At 39.5% G+C, this 24,562-nt stretch overlaps 1 protein-coding gene across 2 annotated transcripts in view; it reads right to left on the bottom strand.

Annotated features, from left to right (window-relative positions):
* The window catches only part of LOC114250797 (ATP-binding cassette sub-family G member 1), a 58,094-nt gene that overhangs the window by 8,360 nt on the left and 25,172 nt on the right, over positions 1-24,562 (bottom strand). For both annotated transcript variants that reach the window (XM_089731873.1, XM_028184822.2), the window contains exons 3-9: positions 15,161-15,278; positions 11,692-11,884; positions 7,913-8,058; positions 5,892-6,130; positions 3,543-3,680; positions 2,223-2,368; positions 284-452 (exon numbers count right to left, since the gene is read on the bottom strand). In XM_089731873.1, coding sequence (XP_089587999.1) covers positions 284-452; positions 2,223-2,368; positions 3,543-3,680; positions 5,892-6,130; positions 7,913-8,058; positions 11,692-11,884; positions 15,161-15,278 — 1,149 coding nt within the window. The remainder of the gene's footprint in view (positions 1-283; positions 453-2,222; positions 2,369-3,542; positions 3,681-5,891; positions 6,131-7,912; positions 8,059-11,691; positions 11,885-15,160; positions 15,279-24,562) is intronic.

The raw sequence follows: 24,562 nt of genomic DNA, 5'->3' as shown, positions 1-24,562 counted from the left end.
TTAAAGTCATTAATTAACGTTAAATTGCTAAATGATTGTAAAAGCCTCGTTTCTACCTTTGAAATTGATTTACAAAAAAAATTAATGCTTATTGAATATTATAGTTCATTTTGAAAAAATCACGTTTACTGGATTTTTTACTTTTAAATAGTGCTCAAGAGAATAAATATCTTTCAGTTTTTTTCGATTAAAATATAAAAATATTTTGAAAAAGGAAAAGCAGAATTTTAAATCATTACTCTTTATTTCTAGTTTAACAAACACGTTCGCGTGAAATACTCACATGATAATGTAACGGACATTTTTCCAGTGTACACGGTTAACAACATCGATCCATACAGATATACATAGTTCCCTAGTACTGAACTAGCTTCGCCGCCGACTCCGGAGTAAAGATATCCAAATATTAAAGCGATAACAACGTGAGCAGCAACTCGGTACATGAATAGAGCCTGAAAATAAATTAAATAATTTACCTTTTTATATCAACTAAAAATAATTAAAACATTTTTTTTTTAAAATTAAGCTTTTTCATTTTTCTTAAAACATTACAATTAGTAGTTTTTATGTTGATTAATCACACACTCGCAATTTACATTTAGCGGTGATGATCATAGAGGATTGCAATCTCTGTTTTCGAAGTTGATTACAGCATGTGTCAATGGCATAGATTTACCGACTATTATATACCAGAGGTTCTAAGTCCTGGACTAATCCATGTAGGTAAATGAAGGGTGGTCATGAGCGAAATCAACTATAAACAAATGATTTTGTTTCATAAAATCAAATTTGTTGTACGTCAAGTATGAAAATCTATCGAATTCGTAATGTAAATGTATCGAGTCCTCGATACGAAAACGGATCATTACGTTAAATTGTAAAGTACTCGATAGACAAGCCTCTCGCAATTTATGTTTCCGTATGTCAAAAAATTTTTCGTGCTCTCGATTATATAAGTTTCGAGTTTCGAGAAAATTATGCTTTGATTGCGAAACGAATGTAAGTAAATTCATTCGTGCTGCTGAAATCATTTCTTTTTACGGACGGTAGGGGCGCTGTTTAAATCCTATGCCTCAGCCCACTGAGTTTCTCGCCGGGTCTTCTTAGTGGGTCGTCTCTTTTTTTTTTTGCTTAGATGGGTGCACGAGCTCACACCCCACCTGATGTTAAGTGGTTACTGGAGCCCATGGACATCTACAACGTAAATGCGCCACCCACCTTGAGATATAAGTTCTAAGATCTCAGTATAGTTACAACGGCTGCCTCACCCTTCAAACCGAAACGCATTACTGCTTCACGGCAGAAATAGGCAGGGCGGTGGTACCTACCCGCACGGACTCACAAGAGTCCTACCCCCAGTGATTACGCAAATTATAATTTTCCGTGTCGTTTCCGATCCGGTGGTAGATACAGCTGCACTGCTCTTGCTAGGGTCAGTGTTAGAAACACCTCCGGTTTGAGCCCCGAAAGCTCACCCACACGTTAGGGTTACGCTGATATAGCCTCTCAAGGCTATCAGCATAGGTAGGGAAAATAAAACATGTACATTTTTTCTCGATAGCGATACAAATACTTATTCAATAATTATTCGTTCTCGCCCCTCAGGCTATGTCTATTGCTACTGTTAGTACGGCGGAGTGTGGTTTGCACCACCATAGGTGGAACAGCTCTTGTTATAAATCAATTAAAATTTCGACATCACACAGCGAATTTATCAAGCCGGTTTGCCCATCTTATCAATAGCAAAAAGGCTTAAAGGAATTAACATTGTTGTTTAAACTATCGGCTTTTTTTATCAGTAGTACTACATTACTAATTTATAATTAAAAGATAAAGCACGCAGCACTCTCACGTAACATGTGAAAATTTCGCCATTCGTAATTCAAAAATTCTCCTTGTGTACTCTACTGTCTATAATTGATACATTGCACGCAATGCAACACAAACTTACGTAAGGGCAATGATATCTTAAGTGGCGGTTTTGAGCGAGTGGCGTGACTATGCTATTACGGTTTCACTCACGATGGACTTCCTTAATGTAGGAACTTTAATTATTTAGGCTTAGCTTATAAAATAAATATGGGTTTTCGTTGTTAAACTAGGACGTTAATGTCGTTTCCGAAATATACTCTGTACCGAAATATACTCTGTGCCCTCACACACACGGTCTACGCGGGCCTTAAACAATTGAATTAAAAAAAACGTTAAAATCTACAACATACATAATTTCTTGTAGTAATCAAATAGTTTCTATACAGCAAAATGGCAGTCTGCTGGACCTGCCCTGATGGCTTGTATATGTTCTTTGAAAGTTTACGCATTTTGGGACTCTCTCCGAAATGTTTCGACTTCATTTCAGTACTTATATCTGAAAACAAAAGAAAATCTTATTTTATTTTCGAAATGTCCATGAGATGGTTACCATTAGAGTCTAGCTGTTACATTGTCAAGGTTTCCGGATGGAAATTTAGGATATATAAATAATTGAATGTTACTTAGGAGTAATGAGTTATGTTACGATTGGGTCGAAATGTGCTACTTAATTAGTTGGATAACTTATCTTAAGAAAATAGTTTATTTTGATGAATTAAAGTAAAGTCCAGTCAGTGGTGGAATTATTTCATTTTGAAGCTATGAGGTTTTATTTTCTAGTAAGTTTTGAATGTATAATGTTCTAAATTCTTTAGAAAGATTCTTTATGATGTAAACTTTTTAGATAATTCTCAAGGTTAGATTTGCAGAATTGATAATGAACTGGTTATATTATGTGACGTGCTAGCAAATTTCTTTAAATTAAGCTAGCGTATTATAATTTTCATTCACACAATTAAAATTACAATGATAAAGAATATTAAAACTACAATAAATGGTTTTCTTGTCACGCTAAAAACAGTTTTAGGTAACGATTGAATATTGAACATTCATATATCTGTTATAATGAAAAACAGTGCACGATACAATAAACAAAACAAACAAATACAATAAAGGTTTTGTTGTACAAAAAAAGGTTGCGTTGTACAAAAAATTAGAAGTACGCAAAACCATTAAATATTCCTACAAGCTACAAGCACAAGATCACGACTCACGATTTACGATTTTACAATAACTTAACCTTGCTTTAGTTAAGACAGAAGGTCGAAACTTTGGATACATAACCCATTAAACGGCCGTCTGGTGTAGTGGTAAGTGACATGGTCACTACACTAGGGGGTCGCGGGTTCGAATCCCGCCAAGGGAAGATATTTGTATGATAAATATAAATGTCTTTTCCAGGGTTATGGATGTATATTCAATATATGTATGTGTATAATAAAAATCTTACATTTATTTCCGTTATCTGGTACCTGTAACACAAGTTATTTACGAACTTATCACGGGACCAGTTAACGTGGCGTGATTGTTAGTAAAATATTTATATTATATTATATATATATTATATATTCATTTTAAAACCCACCCAGAGCGACATTAGATATTATTCGAAATTTTGAATAGCCCCTATTTTATATGTACAAATAATTCATATGCGTAACTAAACTTACCTAAAGAAGAAGGCAGTGCTGGTATGGTTGGAATCTCTACCCAGCTGCCATTGACAGCGTCGTCTGTTTTGAATTGACTCATCTTCTTTGCCACCTTTATAAGGTCTACGTCGTATTCACCGGACGCAACTTCCATTACTGTAAATTGAATGCCTGTATTATGCCAAGGATCGCGGCTCGCCCGCATTTAACGCAATAAAAAAATTTAGTAGTTTTAAAATTATAGGGATGCACTTAGTTCATCTACAACGTAAATGCGCCACCCACCTTGAGATATAAGTTCTAAGATCTCAGTATAGTTACAACGGCTGCCCTACCCTTGAAACCGAAACGCATTACAGCTTCACGGCAGAAATAGGCAGGGCGGTGGTACCTACCCGCGCGGACTCACAAGAGGTCCTACCACCAGTAAAAATTATTTATTTTTATTTATTTATTTTTATTTCGAGCCATTCTTCAGAGTATTCCTTATGTATAATATATTTTTTTACATAATATAAACATCCACATCGAACAGTCTAACGGTACAGTTAAAATAATTAAGTAGATTTATCCTATTTACCCTTGTTTTTTACGAGTTGTTGATTCATTTATGTATTACGCATGTTCGTAGCGTGTGATCATGAATTTTATGCGCGAAACATTATTTCAAAACTGATAAAAATATATAGTACATGAAAAGTTATTAATCAAAACTGAACCTTACTGATTAATATTCCTTGATGTGTTTATAATATTAATGGTAATTTCCATAGTCGGACAATATGATGTGTCATTATTCATTTCAGATTTACTGTTATATTTTTATTAAGGAATTTTACTGTTAACGTGACTGTTATTCTAAATTAATAAGATCTCTTCAGTCAACTAGCGTTGATTGAATCGAAGGTCATTGCCGCAATATGTTTCCAAGTTTGTAATTATAATAGATTTTAACAGATTGCTCGATGTATTGGTATCGTGTAGCCCGACTATGCCGGTGTTCCATTTAGGCATCAATTTTTCTAGTGTTCTATGATTCTATTAGTAATAATTGAAGAAAGGCTTATTAAGAGAGGCTTATTTTTTTTTTATAAAAAGTAATTGTGTTTTAGTTAACATCCCTATTCTAAGGCGAATGCAAGTGTCAATATTTCAATAGTTCTCGAACGATGTGTATATTGCTTAGATTGGTGGACGAGCTCACAGCCCACCTGGTGTTAAGTGGTTACTGGAGCCCATAGACATCGACAACGTAAATGCGGCACCCACCTTGAGATATAAGTTCTAAGTTCTCAAGTATAGTTACAACGGCTGCCCCACCCTTCAAACCGAAACGCATTACTGCTTCACGGCAGAAATAGGCAGGGCGGTGGTACCAACCCGCGCGGACTCACAAGAGGTCCTACCACCAGTAATTACGCAAATTATAATTTTGCGGGTTTGATTTTTATTACACGATGTTATTCCTTCACCGTGGAAGTCAATCGTGAACATTTGTCGAGTACGTATTTCATTAGAAAAATTGGTACCCGCCTGAGATTCGAACACCGGTGCATCGCTCAACACGAATGCACCGGACGTCTTATCCGTTAGGCCATGATGACTTCACGGACTATTTAGTTGGTACAAACGATAGAACCGTGAAAATTTAATCTGAATGCTGTGTGTTTGGAGGCGCGCCCGCTTTCGCCCAGATTCCGTAAGCGGCTTGCTTACCCGGTTAGCGAATTATGCAATATGACGCGTTCTTGTTTACGCAACTATACGCAGTCATTAGTTGTTCACGGTTATTCCTGTTTATAATTCTAGAAATCACTTGTGTTTACAATCCGTGATTAGGATGATTTACATTATCGGAACATGTTTTTGAAATAGTTACATTTTTTTCTTTTGTTTGACGGTACACGAAATTCGAAAATTACTTTTTAGTTTAATTTTTTTTAATTTTTTTATTGCTAAGATGGGTGGACGAGTTCACAGCCCACCTGGTGTTAAGTGGTTAAGAGCCCATAGACATCTACAACGTAAATGCACCACCCACATTGAGATATAAGTTCTAAGGTTTCAAGTATAGTTACAACGGCTGCCCCACCCTTCAAACTGAAACGCATTACTGCTTTACGGCAGAAATAGGCAGGGTGGTGGTACCGACCCGCGTGGACTCTCAAGAGGTCCTACCACCGGTAAAATTAGAATTATAAAATCAATATACAAAAGTGTAATGTGATTTACCACAAATAAATTGTTTTGCTGGTATGTATTGTGCGTTTGAGTGTACTTTTGGGAAAGTTTCGGGAGTAGCATCATCGATGTACCACAGGCATAGCAAAACTAAGAATGAAAAAAAAAGCGTATTGAAATACTTACGAAAATCGGCTGGATTGTGATATGACGGACATTGTAGACCGGCCCCGGCGAGTGCCGGTACAAGGGCTGCTCTGGGCCCATTGTACAGAGTCCTACCAGCCTCCAGGCAGTAAACATTGTCGATCTTCTCGAATATGAGGGCAGAAGGTTGATGAATTGTCGCTATTAGCGTACGACCTCCTCGAGCGAGATTGTTCAGTAAGGTTATCAACGACGCCGATGCAGATGAGTCCAAGCCGCTGTAATTATTGAAACGATTAATATTTAAATTAGTAAATACATTTGACGTACATATTAAAATTTGTTATTTGTTAAGGAAATTTATTAATATATTCCTTTTAATACTGTATAAACTATTATATGTATGTATGTGTGTATATATGTATGTATGTATGTATATATATATGTGATTTTGTATATATGTAGATATACTTTTTTTGTATGTATTCGTTACCTAATATAAATTTCATTGCACCTACCACTATTTACTCTGCACTACCTTTGGTTGACTGGTAGAGAATGCCTTAGGCATTAAGTCCGCCAATGTAAATTTTATATGAAGTGTAATAAATAAATAAATAAATATAATTTCAACAGAATTTTCGCAGTTCACACATAATGTAATTGTAATCTTTTTTTTTTAGGATTGAAAGATTACTGGTGGCCTGGAGGCCTTTTCAGTTTTTACCAGGACATGTGGGCGAGGAATGGCTCAGCCAGGAATAATTGTAATCGATATCGTACGGTTTGTATGTTAATAAAACAAACCGATCGTTTTGTTTTTGTAACGCCTTATCAACTTATGAGCTCATTCAATTTGGACCGAATCAAACTTCATTAAAATTATGATCGACATGTTTCAATCGCATGAAACAGGAGGTCGAGTACCGTTCTACGCATTAAAGCCAATATAAGTTTAAAAACCTAAATTTTTTAATTTTTTTTGCTTACATGGGTGGACGAGCTTACAGCCCACCGGGTGTTTAGTGGTTACTGGAGCCCATAGAGATCTACGACGTAAATGCGTCATCCACCTTTAGATATTAGTTCTAAGGTCTCAGTATAGTTACAACGGCTGCCCCGCCCTTCAAACCGAAACGCATTACTGCTTCACGGCAGAAATAGGCAGGGCGGTGGTATCTATCTGCGCGGACTCACAAAAGGTCCTACCACCAGTAATTACGCAAATTATATTTTTTAATTACAATCGCAGAAGTCGATTGAATAAATATTCGCAGCAATAAGATAACGGTGAACAGATAAGCCATCACTGTTGTTCTATGTTTTACTGTTTTTAATTCATGTTATTTTGTCCACAGTCACGAAAGACGCGCAAGGCCAAACTCATCGAAAAATATCGACACGCTCTAAATGTTCAGTGTTTCCCGATGATGCCTACCAATTGAAAATCATTAACATTATATTGCGTACTAGCGACCCGCCCTCGCTTCGCTTCGGAAAATGTAATTTATTATTGATTTTTCCACTATTTAATGGATGTTATTACGCATATAAACCTTTCTCTTCAATCACTCTATCTATTAAAAAAACCGCATTAAAATCCGTTGCGTAGTTTTAAAGATTTAAGCATACATAGGGACATACAGATATAGGGACAGAGAAAGCGACTTTGTTTTATACTATGTAATGATTACGACTGAAATGTTATGAAGAAGATTTGGTTCACAGATAGTTTGAAAAGAAACAAAGCTATATAACAAAATTCAATTTTGATATAATCAAAAACTTTTTTTTTTGTGAAATTATTCATTACCTTTTTTTACTCTAACTTTGTAAGTTGTTGTAGTCTGCTCTTTTTATCGAATACCTTTTTATGGAATATTTTTGAATTTATTTTCAAAATTCCTATTTTCCTATATAAAGAAGTATTCTTGTCTCAAGAATCACCAGCTTCGTCTTCGCCTTACAATAAAATATATTATTTTTGGCAGCCTGCAAAAATCCACCAAAGCTCGTCTTGAAATTGACTGTACCTGTGTAATAAATAATCAAATACATACGTAGTAGGCTCATCCAGGAACATGAGGGATGGATCTGAGAGCAATTCTAAAGCTACAGCCAATCTTCTCTTCTGGCCACCGGACAGGTCACGGCATAGTGTTTCCGCCGCAGCGCTTAAACCCAAAAGAGCTAGAATTTCATAAACCTAGAAAAACAGAGAGACCTATTTTAGAAATTCGAAAGATAGCAGCACAGTTTTATTACAAGCAGACGGTTTGCTTAGCAGCCTTCTTTGTAAAGCTATGATAACAACGCAAACCTCAAGATCTTTTTAATCGTGTTAAAATCGTTGTTTAATAAATATGTGGATCTGAATGTTGGAAGCATGAAAGAGGAGTGCATGCGGCAGAGATGTGAATGTTGAGATGGATGTGTGGAGTGACAAGAATGGAAAAGATAAGGAATGAGTATATCAGAGGAAGTGTAAAAGCAGTCCCGGTTATTAACAAATTAAGGAGAGGACGATTAGCGTGGGATTGACATGTGATGCGTACAAAGAAAATGCATGTGACTAGGAGATGTATGGAAATGGTAGTGCATGGTAGAGGGGGAAGAGGTCGACCGAAGAAGACATGGATGGAGTGTGTGAATGACGATATGAGAGAGAGGAGTGAGTGTTGAGCTGACGGCTGATAGAAGAGGATGGAAGAGAAAAATTAGCTGTGCCGACCCCACCTAGTAGGATAAGTTGAAGAAAAAGAAGAAGGGAATAAATAAACTTTGGTGTAATGATGAAACAATCAAAGTTTCAACCTTTTCGACCGTCCTTTCGATCTTTGAAAAATTTAAATATTACTTCTCAGAACAACATAACAATATGCTAAGCAAATGGGATTTCCAAGTTTCAAGAGCTGTTGGTACATAGTTTAAGTAGCCTCAAGCAAAAAGTTATTACAAAAATGTCAACATTAATCAGCTCCGAATGTATTTGTAAATAGTTTAAAAATTGTAATAAGTTACGTCTTATATTCTACTTAATATATGAAAATTTTAGTTTTTTGCATTTTTCTTCATTGTTTTGCCATAAAATATACAGAAAAAAAATGCATGATATTTATATTATACATATGATTGAGTTCAAACTCTTGCTGATGGTGAGGCCTAACATATTGTTGAAGTTAAAGAAAATATACATTCCGTTGTGTGTGTCCGTTAAAAGTGTGAAACGACTCTATAGCATAATTGAGACTGCTACCTGATGTCTCAATATGGGTGGCAGCACTCATCTTGTGTGATACCGTGAGCTTTTTCACTGACGTACCTACGCAATTATAAATCTTTGACAATAGTTGTTGAAGTTGTTGAGTGAACTAGTTATTTTGGGTGTTTTCGTGATTTACAATGTAACTAAAATAAGTGTACAATTGATAGCGCGTTTTAACAAAACGTTTCAATAAATGGGTTGGTGTATTACATTTAATTAGTACTAGATGATAGCTTTGCTCGTTTTTTTTATTTTTATAACGCCATCTTGTTGTGTCTTAAAGCAGTAAAAATAGTATTATTATTCGCCAATAGATGTCGGGAATTCATTATCGATAAAGTTGATTATTGAAAACACGAATAAAACAACATTTTCTGAAAATAAATCGTAGCTAGATCGATTTATCGCCCCCGAAATCCCCTTTAAACCAAATTTTATGAAAATCGTTGGAGCCGTTCGATCGCCGAGATTCAGATTATATATGTCGTGTTTAACGACTTTTAGTAATATTAATACGTTGTTTTGACTATTATTTTAAATGATGAAATGTTGTTTTGATAAATATCACAAAATGTAGGGTAGACTCCGTAACGCCACAGTATAAAATGGCGGTACGTGGACAGAGTCGTGGCTCATGACTTACGCGAGTGTGGTGTTCGCTCACGCGGCCCGCACACACATAGACACCCTTCAATCTCTACAATCCCGCTTTTGCAGGTTAGCCGTCGGAGCTCCGTGGTTCGTGAGGAACGTTGACCTACACGACGACCTGGGCCTCGAATCTATCCAGAAATATATGAAGTCAGCGTCGGAACGGTACTTCGATAAGGCTATGCGTCATGATAATCGCCTTATCGTAGCCGCCGCTGACTACTCCCCGAATCCTGATCATGCAGGAGCCAGTCACCGTCGACGCCCTAGACACGTCCTTACGGATCCCTCAGATCCAATAACGTTTGCACTAGACGCCTTCAGCTCTAGCAGCAGGCTTAGGGACCTCGGTAACCGTACTCGTCGAACTCGACAAAGAGTTCGCCGTGCAACCTAACCCATGAATCAGCTCGCTGAATTTCTCGCCGGATCTTCTCAGCGGGTCGCGATTCCGATCCGGTAGTAGATTCATTCGCGAAGCAGCTACTCTTGAGTTGTTAGGTCTCCTTCGGAGGCGCTCGGGTAGCTGTTAGCAAATCCCACCCCTCCTGGCTGAGCCTTTGCTCGCCCACCTGTCCTGGTGAAACTGGAAAGGCCTCCGGGCCACCAGTAATCCTTCAATAATAAAAAAAAAAAAAAAAAGAGTCGTGGCATTCCGTGGCAGACATTCAGTCCGTATCAGACGGTCCGTCCGTCTCAGTCAGTGAGTCTCTGGCAGTCAGTCTGTCGGTATGTGGAACGAAACTGTCGGTTTACCCTGTCATTGTGAATTTGTGTGTGTTGAGTTTCAATAATTATTGTTCGGAAAGTTTTATTGAACTAAACTGAGTTCAATCGAATACGAGTGATGACGGAAATTACCGCTTAGCCATCCCTGGCGCCACGCGCCGACATATATATATATATACAAGAATTGCTCGTTTAAAGGTATAAGATTAGTCGTAACAAAGTATGGCTGTGATTAATAATACAATCGCTTCCGAACTCGCATCAGAGCAGACGGAATTTTTATGTTTCAATAAACTATTATAAATGTAGTGCTTAATATTCGTATATGCATTTAATTTAAAATCTATATACAGCTAAGCTTGTACATTATTTTGCATACAGAATTTCCTAGTTGTTATTATTTTTATTATCATGTTTTATTAATAAAGCAATGCAGGTGTTAATCGGAAGTCTTGAAATGAGTGATGTGAATGAGTTACGTTAAAATATTCCATTACAGAGACAGATAAACAGATCAAGTAGTAGTCATTAAAATGAGTTATTAAAAAACAAGCATGACTAGAACTAGAATAGGTCTAGATTACGAAGCACTGATCAAAGATCTTTCCAGCACTGTTGCTGTCTGGAGTACAATTTCAAATCCTCGCTATTATTTTCATTCACCTAGTATCTGTTGTATATTATCTCGCTAACAAGGGTAGATAAGGGAAAAAATATGTTGCACTCTATCTGTTGGACCGAAAAAGGTTCCAAACTGTGCATTTACGGTGGTAAATTAGTAGTGAACTTGCAGCCAGGGTGAATAAAGTGAATGTCATTAAAAACGTCTAGAAAATCATAATTTTTTTTCCTACATAAGCTGAGCCTTGAGAGGCTATTTCAGCGTAACCTTAACTAATAGGTGAGCTCACGGGGCTCAAACTGGAGTGATGCTAACACTGACCCGAGCAAGAGCAGTGCTTCGCAGAATCTACCACCGGATCGGATACGCGACCCACTGAGAAGATCTGGCGAGAAACTCAGTGGGCTGTGTCTATGGGTTAATTCGCTCGTCGAGCCCTTTGTCGCAAGCGACGGGTTCGACGAGGACGGTGACCGGTGCTTGTGGTACCTAAAAGCACCGTTAATGAATGGGGAGGATCCGTAATGACGTGTTTTGGGCATCATAAACGGTCATAGCAAAACAATTCTTACCTTTTCCTTTCTTTCATGTCTTGAGAAGTCTGCCAGTTTAAGAGCAGCTGCGAGAGACATTGCTTCGTAGACCGTCAGATACGCCCGTAGGTCATCGTGCTGGCGGATGTATCGTGCACCGCCGCGTCCGCTTGACTGCGAGGCGCAGGTACACGCGCCATTCACGGCTATCTCACCTTTAGCCCCTTGCGTCCTGAAAAACATTGCGGCATCGTACTAAGACCGAATAATATAAGGCGTTTTCTTTTGTTCTTTAAAACGAAAAGCGGGAAAAAAATTCTTTTTCGTCTTAGATATTTTTTATATTGCTTTGATGGATGGACGAACTCACAGCACACCTGGTATTAAGTGGTTACTGGAGCGCATAGACATCTACGACGTAAATCGATGCCCCCGTGCAATAAGTCGGTAATGTGCTATTTTTATTGCTTCGGTGGATGGACGAGCTCACAGCCCACCTGGTGTTAAGTTGGTTATTGAAGCCCATAGACATTTACAACGTAAATGTGCCACCCACCTCGAGATATAAGTTCTAAGGTTTCAGTATAGTTACAACGGCTACCCCACCCTTCGAACCGAAACCCATTACTGCTTCACGGCGGAAATAGGAATTTGTCGCCCTGCATTCAGATCCATACAGCACGACAGGTCTAATGATCGATTTGTAAATTTTTCCCTTTAGCTGAAGGGGCATTCTACGATCGCATGCTGTTACAGAGACCTGTCGCAATTTCACCCAACCAGCGCTTATTTGGTTTGTTACCTCCCGGTCTATGTTGCCATCGTTCTGGAGTATAGAGCCGAGGTACTTGAAGTTGGAGCAGTTGGCAGGGATACACCATCTAAGGTGATTGGCGTGAAGTCTGAAGAACCACCAAAATCACAAAACATGTGCTCGGTTTTTGTTCGACTGATCTTCAAACCCACGTTTTCCAACCTTTCTTTCTATTTTGCCAGTCTCTTCTATGCCTCAGGCCCTTCCTCTCCAACGAGAACAATGTCGTTAGCAAACAGCATACACCAAGGTACCTCCTCCTGTATGTCCGTTGTTAGGGCATACATTATTAGGATGAACAGGTAAGGGCTTAAAAATGATCCCTGGAGTAAGCCTACCACCACACTGAACTCGTTGGTATCGCCAGCTGCGGAGCATACGTACGTACTGGTTCTACCGTGCGTAGCTCGAATAAGCCACTGATATTTCCCTGGCACCCCTCTCACTTTCATGTTTCACCACAAAACCTTACGGGAAACCCTATCAAAAGCTTTTTCCAAATCAACAAACACCATGTGCACGTTTTTACTTGCACGGCAATATTTTTTGCACAATTGCCAAGGAAATAAATTGCCTCCGTTGTACTGCGTCCGAACTGATTCTGTGATACCTCACTCTCTTCTCTCATTCTTCTCGCTATTACTTTCTTCCAAGCTTTCGTACTATGTGACATGAGCTTTATTCCCCTGTAATTGTCGCATACCTGTATGTCACCTTTGTTCTTAAATACAGGCATAAGTGAACTTTTGCACCACTCGTCAGGCATGGCCTCTTCTTGGAACAATTTATTGAAGAACAAAGTCAGCCACGTCCATCCATCCGCTTTCAGAAACTTCCACACTTCTATTGGGATACCATCTGGTCCAGTAGATTTTGCATTCTTCATATCTTGTACAGCCTTTCGTACTTGCCCTCGTGTGAGTCCGCGCGGGTTGGTACCACCGTCCTGCCTATTTCTGCCGTGAAGCAGTAATGCGTTTCGGTTTGAAGGGTGGGGCAGCCGTTGTAATTATACTTGATACCTAAGAACTTATATCTCAAGTTGGGTGCCGCATTTACGTCGTAGATGTCTATGGGCTCCAGTAACCACTTAACACCAGGTGGCCTGTGAGCTCGTCCATCCAATTAGCAATAAAAAAAAAAGAATCCATTTGCTATGTAACTAAACACATTCAGATAGTGTGTAATCGTAACTTTGTCAGTTTATTGTTTCACATTAAAATAAGCATTTAATTAATTAAACAGGTTAATAGGGGCAGTATACAATTTCAATTAAATTAAAACTATATATTATTTCTATCACTGTACATACAATATTACGTTCATTTAGTATTCTAAGATTTACATAATAAAATTGTTTTCATTGGTCTTCGGTGTATTATTCCACATATCGTAGTTGTCAAACAAAAATCTGCTATGTGCACTTTTTGTGATTTTTACCTTTTGACCTTTTCGTATAGTTCACAGCTCTATCTACCGTATAAAAAAAAATTGTTATGTATCTATAGTTTTAATATTTATCTATAGCTTTCATTTGATATAGTTCTTAAAAATTCACCTACACATAAAATTTTATACGAAAATGTTTTTACTCGTTAATTCAAAATAGAGTTTTTGCACATAGCAGATTTTGGTTTGACAGCGACGATATGAAATGAAATGTAGAAATTCTATAGATTTATGCTTTATTTATTTTACTGTAATGAAATCAACAGAACAACATCCTTATAGTATACCTAATAATATGGAATAATTCAGACCTCAGAAGGGTTATCTGGATATTTTATCGATAATTCGTCATCGACAATTACTGTACAGTGACGCACAAAATATCGGGCCGCATAAATTATACGGTTGACCGGTTTTATTAGAATAATGTCAATGCATCGACAACAATGTTTGAATATCTATTACGTTTGGATAGCACGGACTAAAGTAAAACTAGCACAGTCGTTAATATCCACACACAATGACAAATTACAATGCGTTTTTCAATATTGCTTTGTTCCTCCGGTTTATTGAATTTTATGAGCTGTTTATATGTACATTATATTCGTTTTTCATGTAAACGCCAGCGTAAATTCTACACTTCACAATAAGTGCTTATTTTCATTGGTAAACGGTTCGCATACGTTTTCACATTAGTCGATGGGGCTCCATGCGAGATTTAGTTATTCTGTATAATAAGTTCCGTACATAGTCTGTCTTCTACCGTACATTGTTCAATACTGACAGATAAAAAAAAATCTTTCATGGAATTCCCGCGGGCGGTTTATCTATACTAATATTATAAAGAGGAAAGATTTGTTTGTTTGTTTATATTGAATAGACTCCGAAACTACTGAACCGATTTGAAAAATTCTTTCACTGTTTGGAAGCTACACTATTCCCAAGTGACATAGACTATAATATTTTTTGAAACAAATTAGGTATCCTTACTAAAACTCGAATAATGTGACCCAAGGGGTAAAAAATAACCTTTTTAAAAAATTAGATCTAATTAATATAAAATACGTCAAATATCATTGAAATTTTTGTTTTCCCGAGCAGAGCGGGAGAAGGCCGCTAGTCATTCACAATATCGATATAGGTTTTTAATTAGTCATGACTTCCTCTTCGAGCAGTCCACGAATGAATTATATTGACCGAGTTATTTGGTCGGTGAGAATGTGCAATAAAACCATAGGTACTTACGAATACCCGGCGAGTATGTTCAAGAGCGTTGTCTTGCCCGCACCCGACGGACCCATGATGGCAGTTAGCGCTCCTGGCTTGAAGCATCCTGACACTCCCTTCAGGATTTGTCTTTGTTCTGTCAACAATCAGATCCACATATAAATAGGCAAAGTCAAAACATTTAAGTATCATTTTCTCCTCTGTTTGTCGACGGATTTTCTTCGTTTTATTTCGTAGCTATTGACGAGATTTAGAATTAAAAAAATCGTTTATTTTTTTGAAAATGTCAATATCGAAACAAAGCACAAAATGTAATAGGTAAATTCAATCGAAATTTTGAGGTGTCAGTGTTTATGGGTCGAATGTCGATCATTGAGAGAACTCTATAATCATTAATGTTAGTTAGTTAATTTAATTGATGTTGGGATATATTATTAAATCTATTTATTTATACGTGATCGGATATGCTGTTCCGGTTTGAAGTATGGCTTAATCACGACTCTATAATACTACGCCGGTATATTTCTATTAAAAGATCTATTATTTAGAAAAATCTAGTATCCTCCTTCGTATGTTTTCTGTCTAGATAGCTTCATCTAATGCCCATCAAGCGTACTTATGGAAGGCCGTAATTTGAGCCTGACCCAGTTAATAACAGCGCTGTATCGCACCGTGGTGATTAATTCAACCGTAAATCACGCTATCTGATTTGGAGAGCGTTCTTTCAATGTAATTGAGACTTCAGTGCAGACATCATCAAGATCGGCGGCCGTGTCTTCGTTTTCTTGTGTATCTCTATGTGTTCCGTCCGCCACGAGCTTTTCAGTTGCTTGAAATGGTACGGTTTTAGTGATTTTTACTCTAATATCCGTTTAGCACCAAGTGATATGTAAACTCTTTTGACAGTGGTAAAAAGATACTAACCAGTCTTTCTGGCAGGACGCATGCAGTTTTTTTTAAAAGAATATTATTAGATTCATAATTTCCAAATATTGTCATTTAGGGTTAGATATAAACTAAAATGAATACTGAAAATAGTTTAGATTATCATGAACTTTAAAATACAATAACTCTCATCTGATAATAAAATCGCAACTGAAAATTCTGTTGAATTAAATTTTCAATCATCAACATTTCAAATATTGGATTCGTCATTGTTTAAATTCCGTGGTTGAAGTTTTTCAAAACAATGGCTGTTGTAGGTGTAGTGATGTGTATAAATAATGCTATGGTATATAAATACCATAGCATTATTTATACACATCACTAAAAACTCTAAACAAGATTGTCCACTGTTTTCAGGATTGTTGAATCACTTTTTATAAATGAAGACAGTGTTTGTCACGAGTCAAATGTCCTTGCCTTGTTATTGGTCGTTGTTTAAATTCAATTATAAAATCTACACTAAATTGAAATACGTAGGAGTTTTAAGTGAATCTTCTAGTGGTCATTATAATTCGAACCTTCGAATTTAATGATTTATACGTACGACGATACGATTTATATGTACGACCAAAATACCTAGTAAATATGAGTACTATTCTGTGTCTACTTTTCTGTTTAGATTCAGTCGGTTTCATAATTTTTCTTGTACTTAGATCTAATGTATCTATGTTAGCTCTAGGGCAGAAAGATGCAGGACGTTAATATGAACTTACGCACCTTTGTAACACATGACATATATATGTACCTACTAAGTTTAGATTTAGTGGAAGAGCTACATTAAGCAATAAAATAAAGTACTGAAATACTATTCCGAATCATTGATGATTCATGAAGACACTGTCTACTTTTTTATAATTATTGAGCACTGGTGGTACGTCTGCTTGTTAGTCCGTACGTACGTGTGGTGGTACGTACCCCCGCCCTGCCTATTTCTGCCGTGAAGCAGTAATGCGTTTCGGTTTGAAGGGCGGGGCAGTCGTTGTACTGTTAAAAGTGATACCTTACAACTCATGTCTCAAGATGGATGGCGGCTTTTACGTTGTAGATGTCTATGGGCTCCGGTAACCACTTAACACCAGGTGGGCCGTGAGCTCATCCACCCACCTAAGCAATAAAAAAAAGCTGGTGACGTAAACGCAAATTGTGAATACTCCAATTTTAAAATGAAGTAGAGTGAATTGCGACGTTGAATTGGTATTGGGCAGAGCAGCATTGCTCGTAGAACGGATGGTCGTTGGGGCTGAAAAGTTCTTGAGTGGCGATCGCGTACCCCTAAGACATACCATGGGCCTCCCACAAACTGGACCGACGACCTATTGGGGTTCGCGGGGATCCGCCGAATGAAAGCTGCGCAGGGCCGCTGTTTGTGACGAGGCTTTGGGGAGACCGGCAGTGGACGTCTGCTGGCTGATAGAATAGAGTAAATTACGTCTGGATCGTTTCTACGTTTGTAAACATATCGTGCCAAAACTGAACTACTGAAATCTATATATTAATACGTGAAGCAAAAACTTTGCATCCCTTTTTACGAAAATTGCGCGGACGGAGGAGTATGAAATTTCCCACACTTATAGAGAATATAGTGAAGGAGTGCAGAATGGTATTTTTTTTTAAATTATGCATTAATAATACATCAAATCAATAAAAAAACATTACACACACTACCATGTATTTGACACACACGCATATGTATACTCTATGTTTATTGTTAAACTTTTGTTGCTTATAGTCTGTGGTCAAATTGAGAATAGATTAAATATTGTTTGTCTTTGTTAATATTTGTCTAAAGTGTACCTATGTGGTCCTAGCGAAATCTGTGAAAAAGTAGAATTCATCAAAGTAGAAGTCTTTGACAATAGAATCATAATAGTGTATATAGAAACTTATAAATTTCAATTAATTATTGTCGAATTTCGACTACCGGGGGACACACTAGTAATAATAAAAATGTCTGAATTACGTTCATTAATTATGTATCTTGATATCGAGTTTGCATTTATCGACGATTTTACATAGACGTCATAAGTTGGCAGTAAAATGATTAAAATTTGTATTTTTATCACGTCTGGGTTTGGGACGACGCGTCGAGGTCTGTATTATTATGTCGATATTGTAATTTACGGTGCTTCATTGGTGTGCAGCTCAGATTTTTAGACTGTGATCGTGTCATCGGACACGCAGAGCGCCGATCCTCATGTCATAAACAACTCACGTAATTTAGGCCCTTATTACATGACGTCCATAGAATAGAAAATCTTGAAATGATAACATAAGCTTGTGCCAGATTAAGTTTCCGTTTCCTTGATAAATTCAAAATTTACCATAACTAAATTATTTATACAAATTTTAGAAACTAAAAAGCTAAGTTTCAAATTTAATTAGTCATTTCTGAAACTTCATAAATTTTACGACATGTATTTTATTACAATCAGCGGTTGATTTTAGGTAATTTTTCTTTATTGGAAGGTGCTTCATCACTACGTAGTATAAAACAAAGTCGCTTTCTCTGTCCCTATATCTGTCTGTCCCTATGTATGCTTAAATCTTTAAAACTACGCAACTGATTTTGATGCGGTTTTTTTTAATAGATAGAGTGATTGAAGAGGAAGGTTTATATGTATAATAACATCCATTAAATAGTGGAGAAATCAATAATAAATTACAGTTTCCGAAGCGAAGCGAGGGCGGGTTGCTAGTTTATTATAAACTTGTTTCTGGCTTTCGAGTGGTACGTCACTGAGCCACTTAGATTCAAGTGGAAAAGGTTTCATACTTCAGTGGTGGTAAACAACTATCAGGTGTACGTCAAAAGTGACTTTCAGAACTTCAATCCCTATTCTTCATTACCTTCTTACTACTTACTAATAAATATATAAACGTGCGCAACTCACACGTGTTAGAAGTGAATCCTTAAAAAATGTTGGCTTCAAGATAATGAGACGAATGTAAAGTGATACAAAGTTTGATAATTATTGTACATTTTATTCGTATATTTTATAAAGATTTATTTATCACAGGATGTATTAAGCACGAATATTAAGTACGTAGCAGAGCACAAAGAGAACCACGAATGCAAGAAACACTGTATGACGTTTCCTATCTCGTTTTCTCCCATATTAAATCTTATGAATTTATGTGTCTGTCTCTTTTTACTGTCACTTTTTCGTTTCATCGACTTTCGAATCACAACGATGCTACCTTCTATCTTCTGCATCTCAACGATGCTATCTTCTCAGTGGGTCGCGTTTCCGATCCAGTGGTTGATTCTGCGAAGTACTACTCTTGCTAGGGCCAGTGTTAGCAATACTTCCGGTTTGAGCTCCGCGAGCTCACCTACACGATAGGATGAAGCTGAAATAGCCTCTCAAGGCTATCAGCATAGGTAGGAAAAAAAACGATGCTAAAGTTTCGACTTAAAAACATTTTTTTTAATAATCGTCAAGAAACTATTATTATGAAAACGATCGTGACTCGTTCGTTTTGTATTCACGTGTAGTTCGAACTATTCATCAAGTCGGTCGTACTTAGACTTGTTAATGACAACTGTCGAATAATTTACGATTGTTAATTTCTGCTTTGGCATTTCACACGTTGTACTTAGATCATTAGCGAATGAATTACTGACGCAGTGCCTATCATTGTTTAGCAGTGCTGGTTCATTGTTAACTATTTTAAGTAATTCTTTTTGTTGAAAATACATACATAAAATACATTTCTTTTAAATTTTTGCGAGTGTCTACTTAATACTATTATTTAATTTAAAAAGTTCTTACCACGATTTTTAGTCAATACCCGATTATTAAGCTCTATTGTGAGCGTAATGCTGGGATGTAGACTGAAGATTGTGTGTAAGATTTTAGAGACAGACTGATCGGTGTGCCCTCTTTTTAGACCATTTTTGCATCCACAGAGCTAACCCACTAAATTTCTCGCTGGATCGTTTTTTTAGGACACTGTGAAAGCATCATATTCTATTTAACTTAATACTAATAATGTGAAGGTGTATATATTAATGTACTATCTGTATATATTTCAATCGATATTATCTATCTATTGCCTTGTGATAAAAATACGTAGGTAGTTGATAGTAGGAAGAAGAGTACAACGGCTACCCCATCTTTCAAGTTGGAACGCGCGACTTTTTCACCATAGCAATCGACAGTATCGAGATATTTACTTATGTGGGCTCGAAATGCACTTTATGACCAGTTATTATTATTACCCAAATATTGAGAAAATAATTTTCGTTTATTTATAACTTCATAAACAAGAACTTACACTATGTCTTTAAAAGAAGGATACAAATTAATATTGAACCCTGTGCTAGTCTTGCTAAGCCAAACTCAGTTCGTAGCAATCGACCAGTCTTATGTATTATTAGTGACGATTAGGTGGTCGCAGTAGTGCTAGGGTTTTGCTGTACTCTGGAACTGTTTATGAGAACTTAAGGCATCTAAATATTACGCAACTATAACAACAAGGGCGGATCCAGCTTTGGCGCCAGGAGGGGGTCACATAGTCGTGGGCAAGTTAAGAACTTATAATTTAATTTTGATAACAATATATAATAAATAAATCATGATGTTCTTCAATTAGTCCAAGTTAGTTCAAGTCCTGGAACTAGCTCAGGGGGGGGGGGGTCATGACCCCCATGACCCCCCCCCCCTGGATCGCTGTTGTATAACAATATGTACATACATCGATCACTTTACATTTTATATTTCATTATGAAGAGTTCCGGTGCTTTCGAATGTATTTAGGTGTATCCAATGAAATTAAAACGGACCTACTTAAAGCTATACCGAAATCAACGAAAAATCAATCATCAAAAACGTAACTCCTATTTTGAAAGAAAGTAATTTTCGTTGCCAATTACTTACGTATTCATTAATTTAGGCAACAATAAATTATCCACTGTGTATCAGAAAACAAATATTCCTTATAGAGTTATATTGCAATTTTAAATGATAGGAGGTTCGTGTTTGTGTCGGTGTGACTACAGTCATGTAGGCTCGATACCTATGGAATCATTCCGATAGAGGCACCCGTCACGTGCGGACGTGCTCATCGTCCACTCGATCGCCCGGTCTTTGTTCGCCCGGCTTTTGTTAGCCCGGCCATTGTTCGCGCGGCCTGTGTTCGTGATACATCTGCCGACCAAGTGTGTTTCCTGGAAGCTTTTATTTGTTTTGTTTTAGTTATTTTTGTGTTCGTGGAACATTTGCCGACAAAGTCTTTTCCTGCAAGTATTTATTTGTTTTGCTTCTTTTTGTAATTTCTGTTTTGTTGTGCTTTTTCTTTGTCCTGTAGTAATCGCGCCGCATTGCCACCTGTGTTCAATAGAACCGCTCAGGTCCGAGAAGTTGGGGCCTCGCCGCAAGGCGAGTGTTTTCAAGACCCGGGGCCGCCCCACCTGGGTACTCAGCGATCATGGACGCTGTATTCGTGGAATTCCTCCGACTTCGTCACCCACAGCTCGCCTCAGAGTTTCTGGCTTTCAAGGCCAATCACACTGCGAGCTCTCTCGAAGACTCCGCCGTGCTCGCTGCTCCTGCGTAGCCTTCGTGCAAAGCGTCTACATCGAGCACCGCAGCCTCCGTCATGCCTGCCGTTCCCGCGTCGCCTATACTGGCGAGTAAAACTACTGCGTCGTCCGCCGTGGCCACCGTTCCAGCAGCGCGATCATCCGCGGCCTCCGTCGCGCCCTCTAAAACTCCTGCTTGTAGGTCACCTGCGCCCGCCTCCTCGTCCTCCGACTCTGACTCGGAGATGGAGGTCGACCTCGCCCCCGCCTCATCGACGGATGGATTCACCCTGGTACAAAAGGGTAAGAAGCGTGCCGCGGAGTCTCGAGCTCTCGCGGCCGCTAAAATTAGCAAAGCCGCGAACGCGTCGCGCCCCCGCCCTCAGACTCCCGTTGCGCCTCCAGCCCGTGCCACTCCGTCGCCGCGACCGGTGGCGCAATCTAAAACTCAGACCCCTCCCCCGGTTATCCTTCAAGAGAAGGCAGCTTGGGACCGAGTTTCCCTGGCCCTTAAGGCCAAAAATATTAATTTTGCCAGCGCCCGTAATCTCGCCAACGGGATTCAAATAAAAGTAACGACACCCGACGACCATAGGGCCCTCTCAAGTTACCTCCGAAAGGAGCGTATAAGTTTCCACACTTATACGCTCCAGGAGGAGCGCGAACTCCGCGTTGTCATACGTGGAATCCCGAAGGAGCTAGATGCCGATCTCGTCAAGGCAGATCTGATAGAACAAGGCCTACCAGTAAATTCCGTGCACCGCATGCACACCGGCCGCGGTAGGGAGCCATACAATATGGTTTTAGTCGCCCTCCAGCCTACCCCCGAGGGTAAGCAAATTTTTAACATTCGGACCGTCTGTAGGCTCTCCGGTATTGCCGTCGAAGTCCCTCATAAAAAAGGCACTCCTAGTCAGTGCCATAACTGCCAACTGTACGGGCACTCTTCCCGTAACTGTCACGCGCGCCCCCGATGTGTTAAGTGTTTGGGCGATCACGCCACGGCCCTCTGCGCTCGCGACCAAAAAACCGCGACGGAACCGCCTAGCTGTGTCCTGTGCCGAACACAAGGTCACCCCGCGAACTACCGTGGATGCCCCCGAGCTCCAAAAATAAATCGCCGCGTCGCCCGTCAAAACCGCCTCCGAGCTTCCGGCCCAGACATCAAAGCCACGGTACCCTCTGTGCCGAAGGCTAAGCCTGCTTTCGTGCCGGCGTCGGTGCCCAGCGTCTCGGCTTGGGCTAAACCGTTGCCGTACACGAACACGGCTACAACTCTCTCCCCCGCGACTCGTCCCACCCCCGCGATACGTCCCTCCCCCGCGACCTGCCCTCCGACCGCGTCCGAAAATCTCGCTCTAGCGATTGACTTTTTTCAGTCGATCAACTTTGAGCGTGTTAACGCTTTGGGTGACGCCATTCGCGCCGCCTCCACTGCACAACATTTCATCGCCGTTGTGCAAGAATACGCTGACGTATACGCGTCGTTAAATACGTACGTCCTCCCCTCACTCCGCCGGTAATCAATGGCGTACATTAGTAGAATAAAACCCTTATCCGTAACAATAGGATTTTTTAACGCTTACGGTCTCGCAAATCAACGTGATCAGGTTTGTGATTTTTTGCGTGACCATCAAATTGACATTTTCTTAGTGCAGGAGACCCTACTTAAGCCCGCGCGCCGTGACCCTAAAATCGCGAACTATAACATGGTCAGGAACGACAGGCTCTCTGCCCGTGGTGGTGGTACCGTTATTTACTATAGAAGAGCCCTGCATTGCGTCCCGCTCGATCCTCCCGCGCTCGCTAATATCGAAGCATCAGTGTGCCGAATCTCACTGACGGGACACGCGCCGATCGTTATCGCGTCCGTTTATCTTCCACCGGATAAGATCGTTCTAAGCAGTGATATTGAGGCGCTGCTCGGTATGGGGAGCTCTGTCATTCTGGGGGGCGACCTAAATTGTAAACACATCAGGTGGAACTCACACACCACAACCCCGAATGGCAGGCGGCTTGACGCGTTAGTCGATGATCTCGCCTTCGATATCGTCGCTCCGTTAACCCCGACTCACTACCCGCTAAATATCGCGCATCGCCCGGATATACTCGACATAGCGTTATTAAAAAACGTAACTCTGCGCTTACACTCGATCGAAGTAGTTTCAGAGTTAGATTCAGACCACCGTCCCGTCGTCATGAAGCTCGGTCGCGCTCCCGATTCCGTTCCCGTCACGAGGACTGTGGTGGATTGGCACACGCTGGGCATCAGCCTGGCTGAATCTGATCCACCATCGCTCCCGTTTAACCCGGACTCTATCCCATCTCCTCAGGATACCGCTGAAGCCATAGACATCTTAACGTCACACATCACCTCGACATTAGATAGGTCATCGAAACAAGTTGTAGCGGAGGACTTCCTTCACCGCTTCAAATTGTCCGACGATATTAGGGAACTCCTTAGAGCTAAGAACGCCTCGATACGCGCCTACGACAGGTATCCTACCGCGGAAAATCGTATTCGAATGCGTGCCCTACAACGCGACGTAAAGTCTCGCATCGCCGAAGTCCGAGATGCCAGATGGTCTGATTTCTTAGAAGGACTCGCGCCCTCCCAAAGGTCTTACTACCGCTTAGCTCGTACTCTCAAATCGGATACGGTAGTAACTATGCCCCCCCTCGTAGGCCCCTCAGGCCGACTCGCGGCCTTTGATGATGACGAAAAAGCAGAGCTGCTGGCCGATACATTGCAAACCCAGTGCACGCCCAGCACTCAATCCGTGGACCCTGTTCATGTAGAATTAGTAGACAGTGAGGTAGAACGCAGAGCCTCCTTGCCACCCTCGGATGCGTTACCACCCGTCACCCCGATGGAAGTTAAAGACTTGATCAAAGACCTACGTCCTCGCAAGGCTCCCGGTTCCGACGGTATATCTAACCGCGTTATTAAA

The sequence above is a fragment of the Bombyx mandarina genome, chromosome 12, assembly GCF_030267445.1.
Source record: "Bombyx mandarina strain Sakado chromosome 12, ASM3026744v2".
Taxonomy (NCBI): Eukaryota; Metazoa; Arthropoda; class Insecta; order Lepidoptera; family Bombycidae; genus Bombyx; species Bombyx mandarina.
This window is presented reverse-complemented; position numbering and strand designations above follow the sequence as displayed.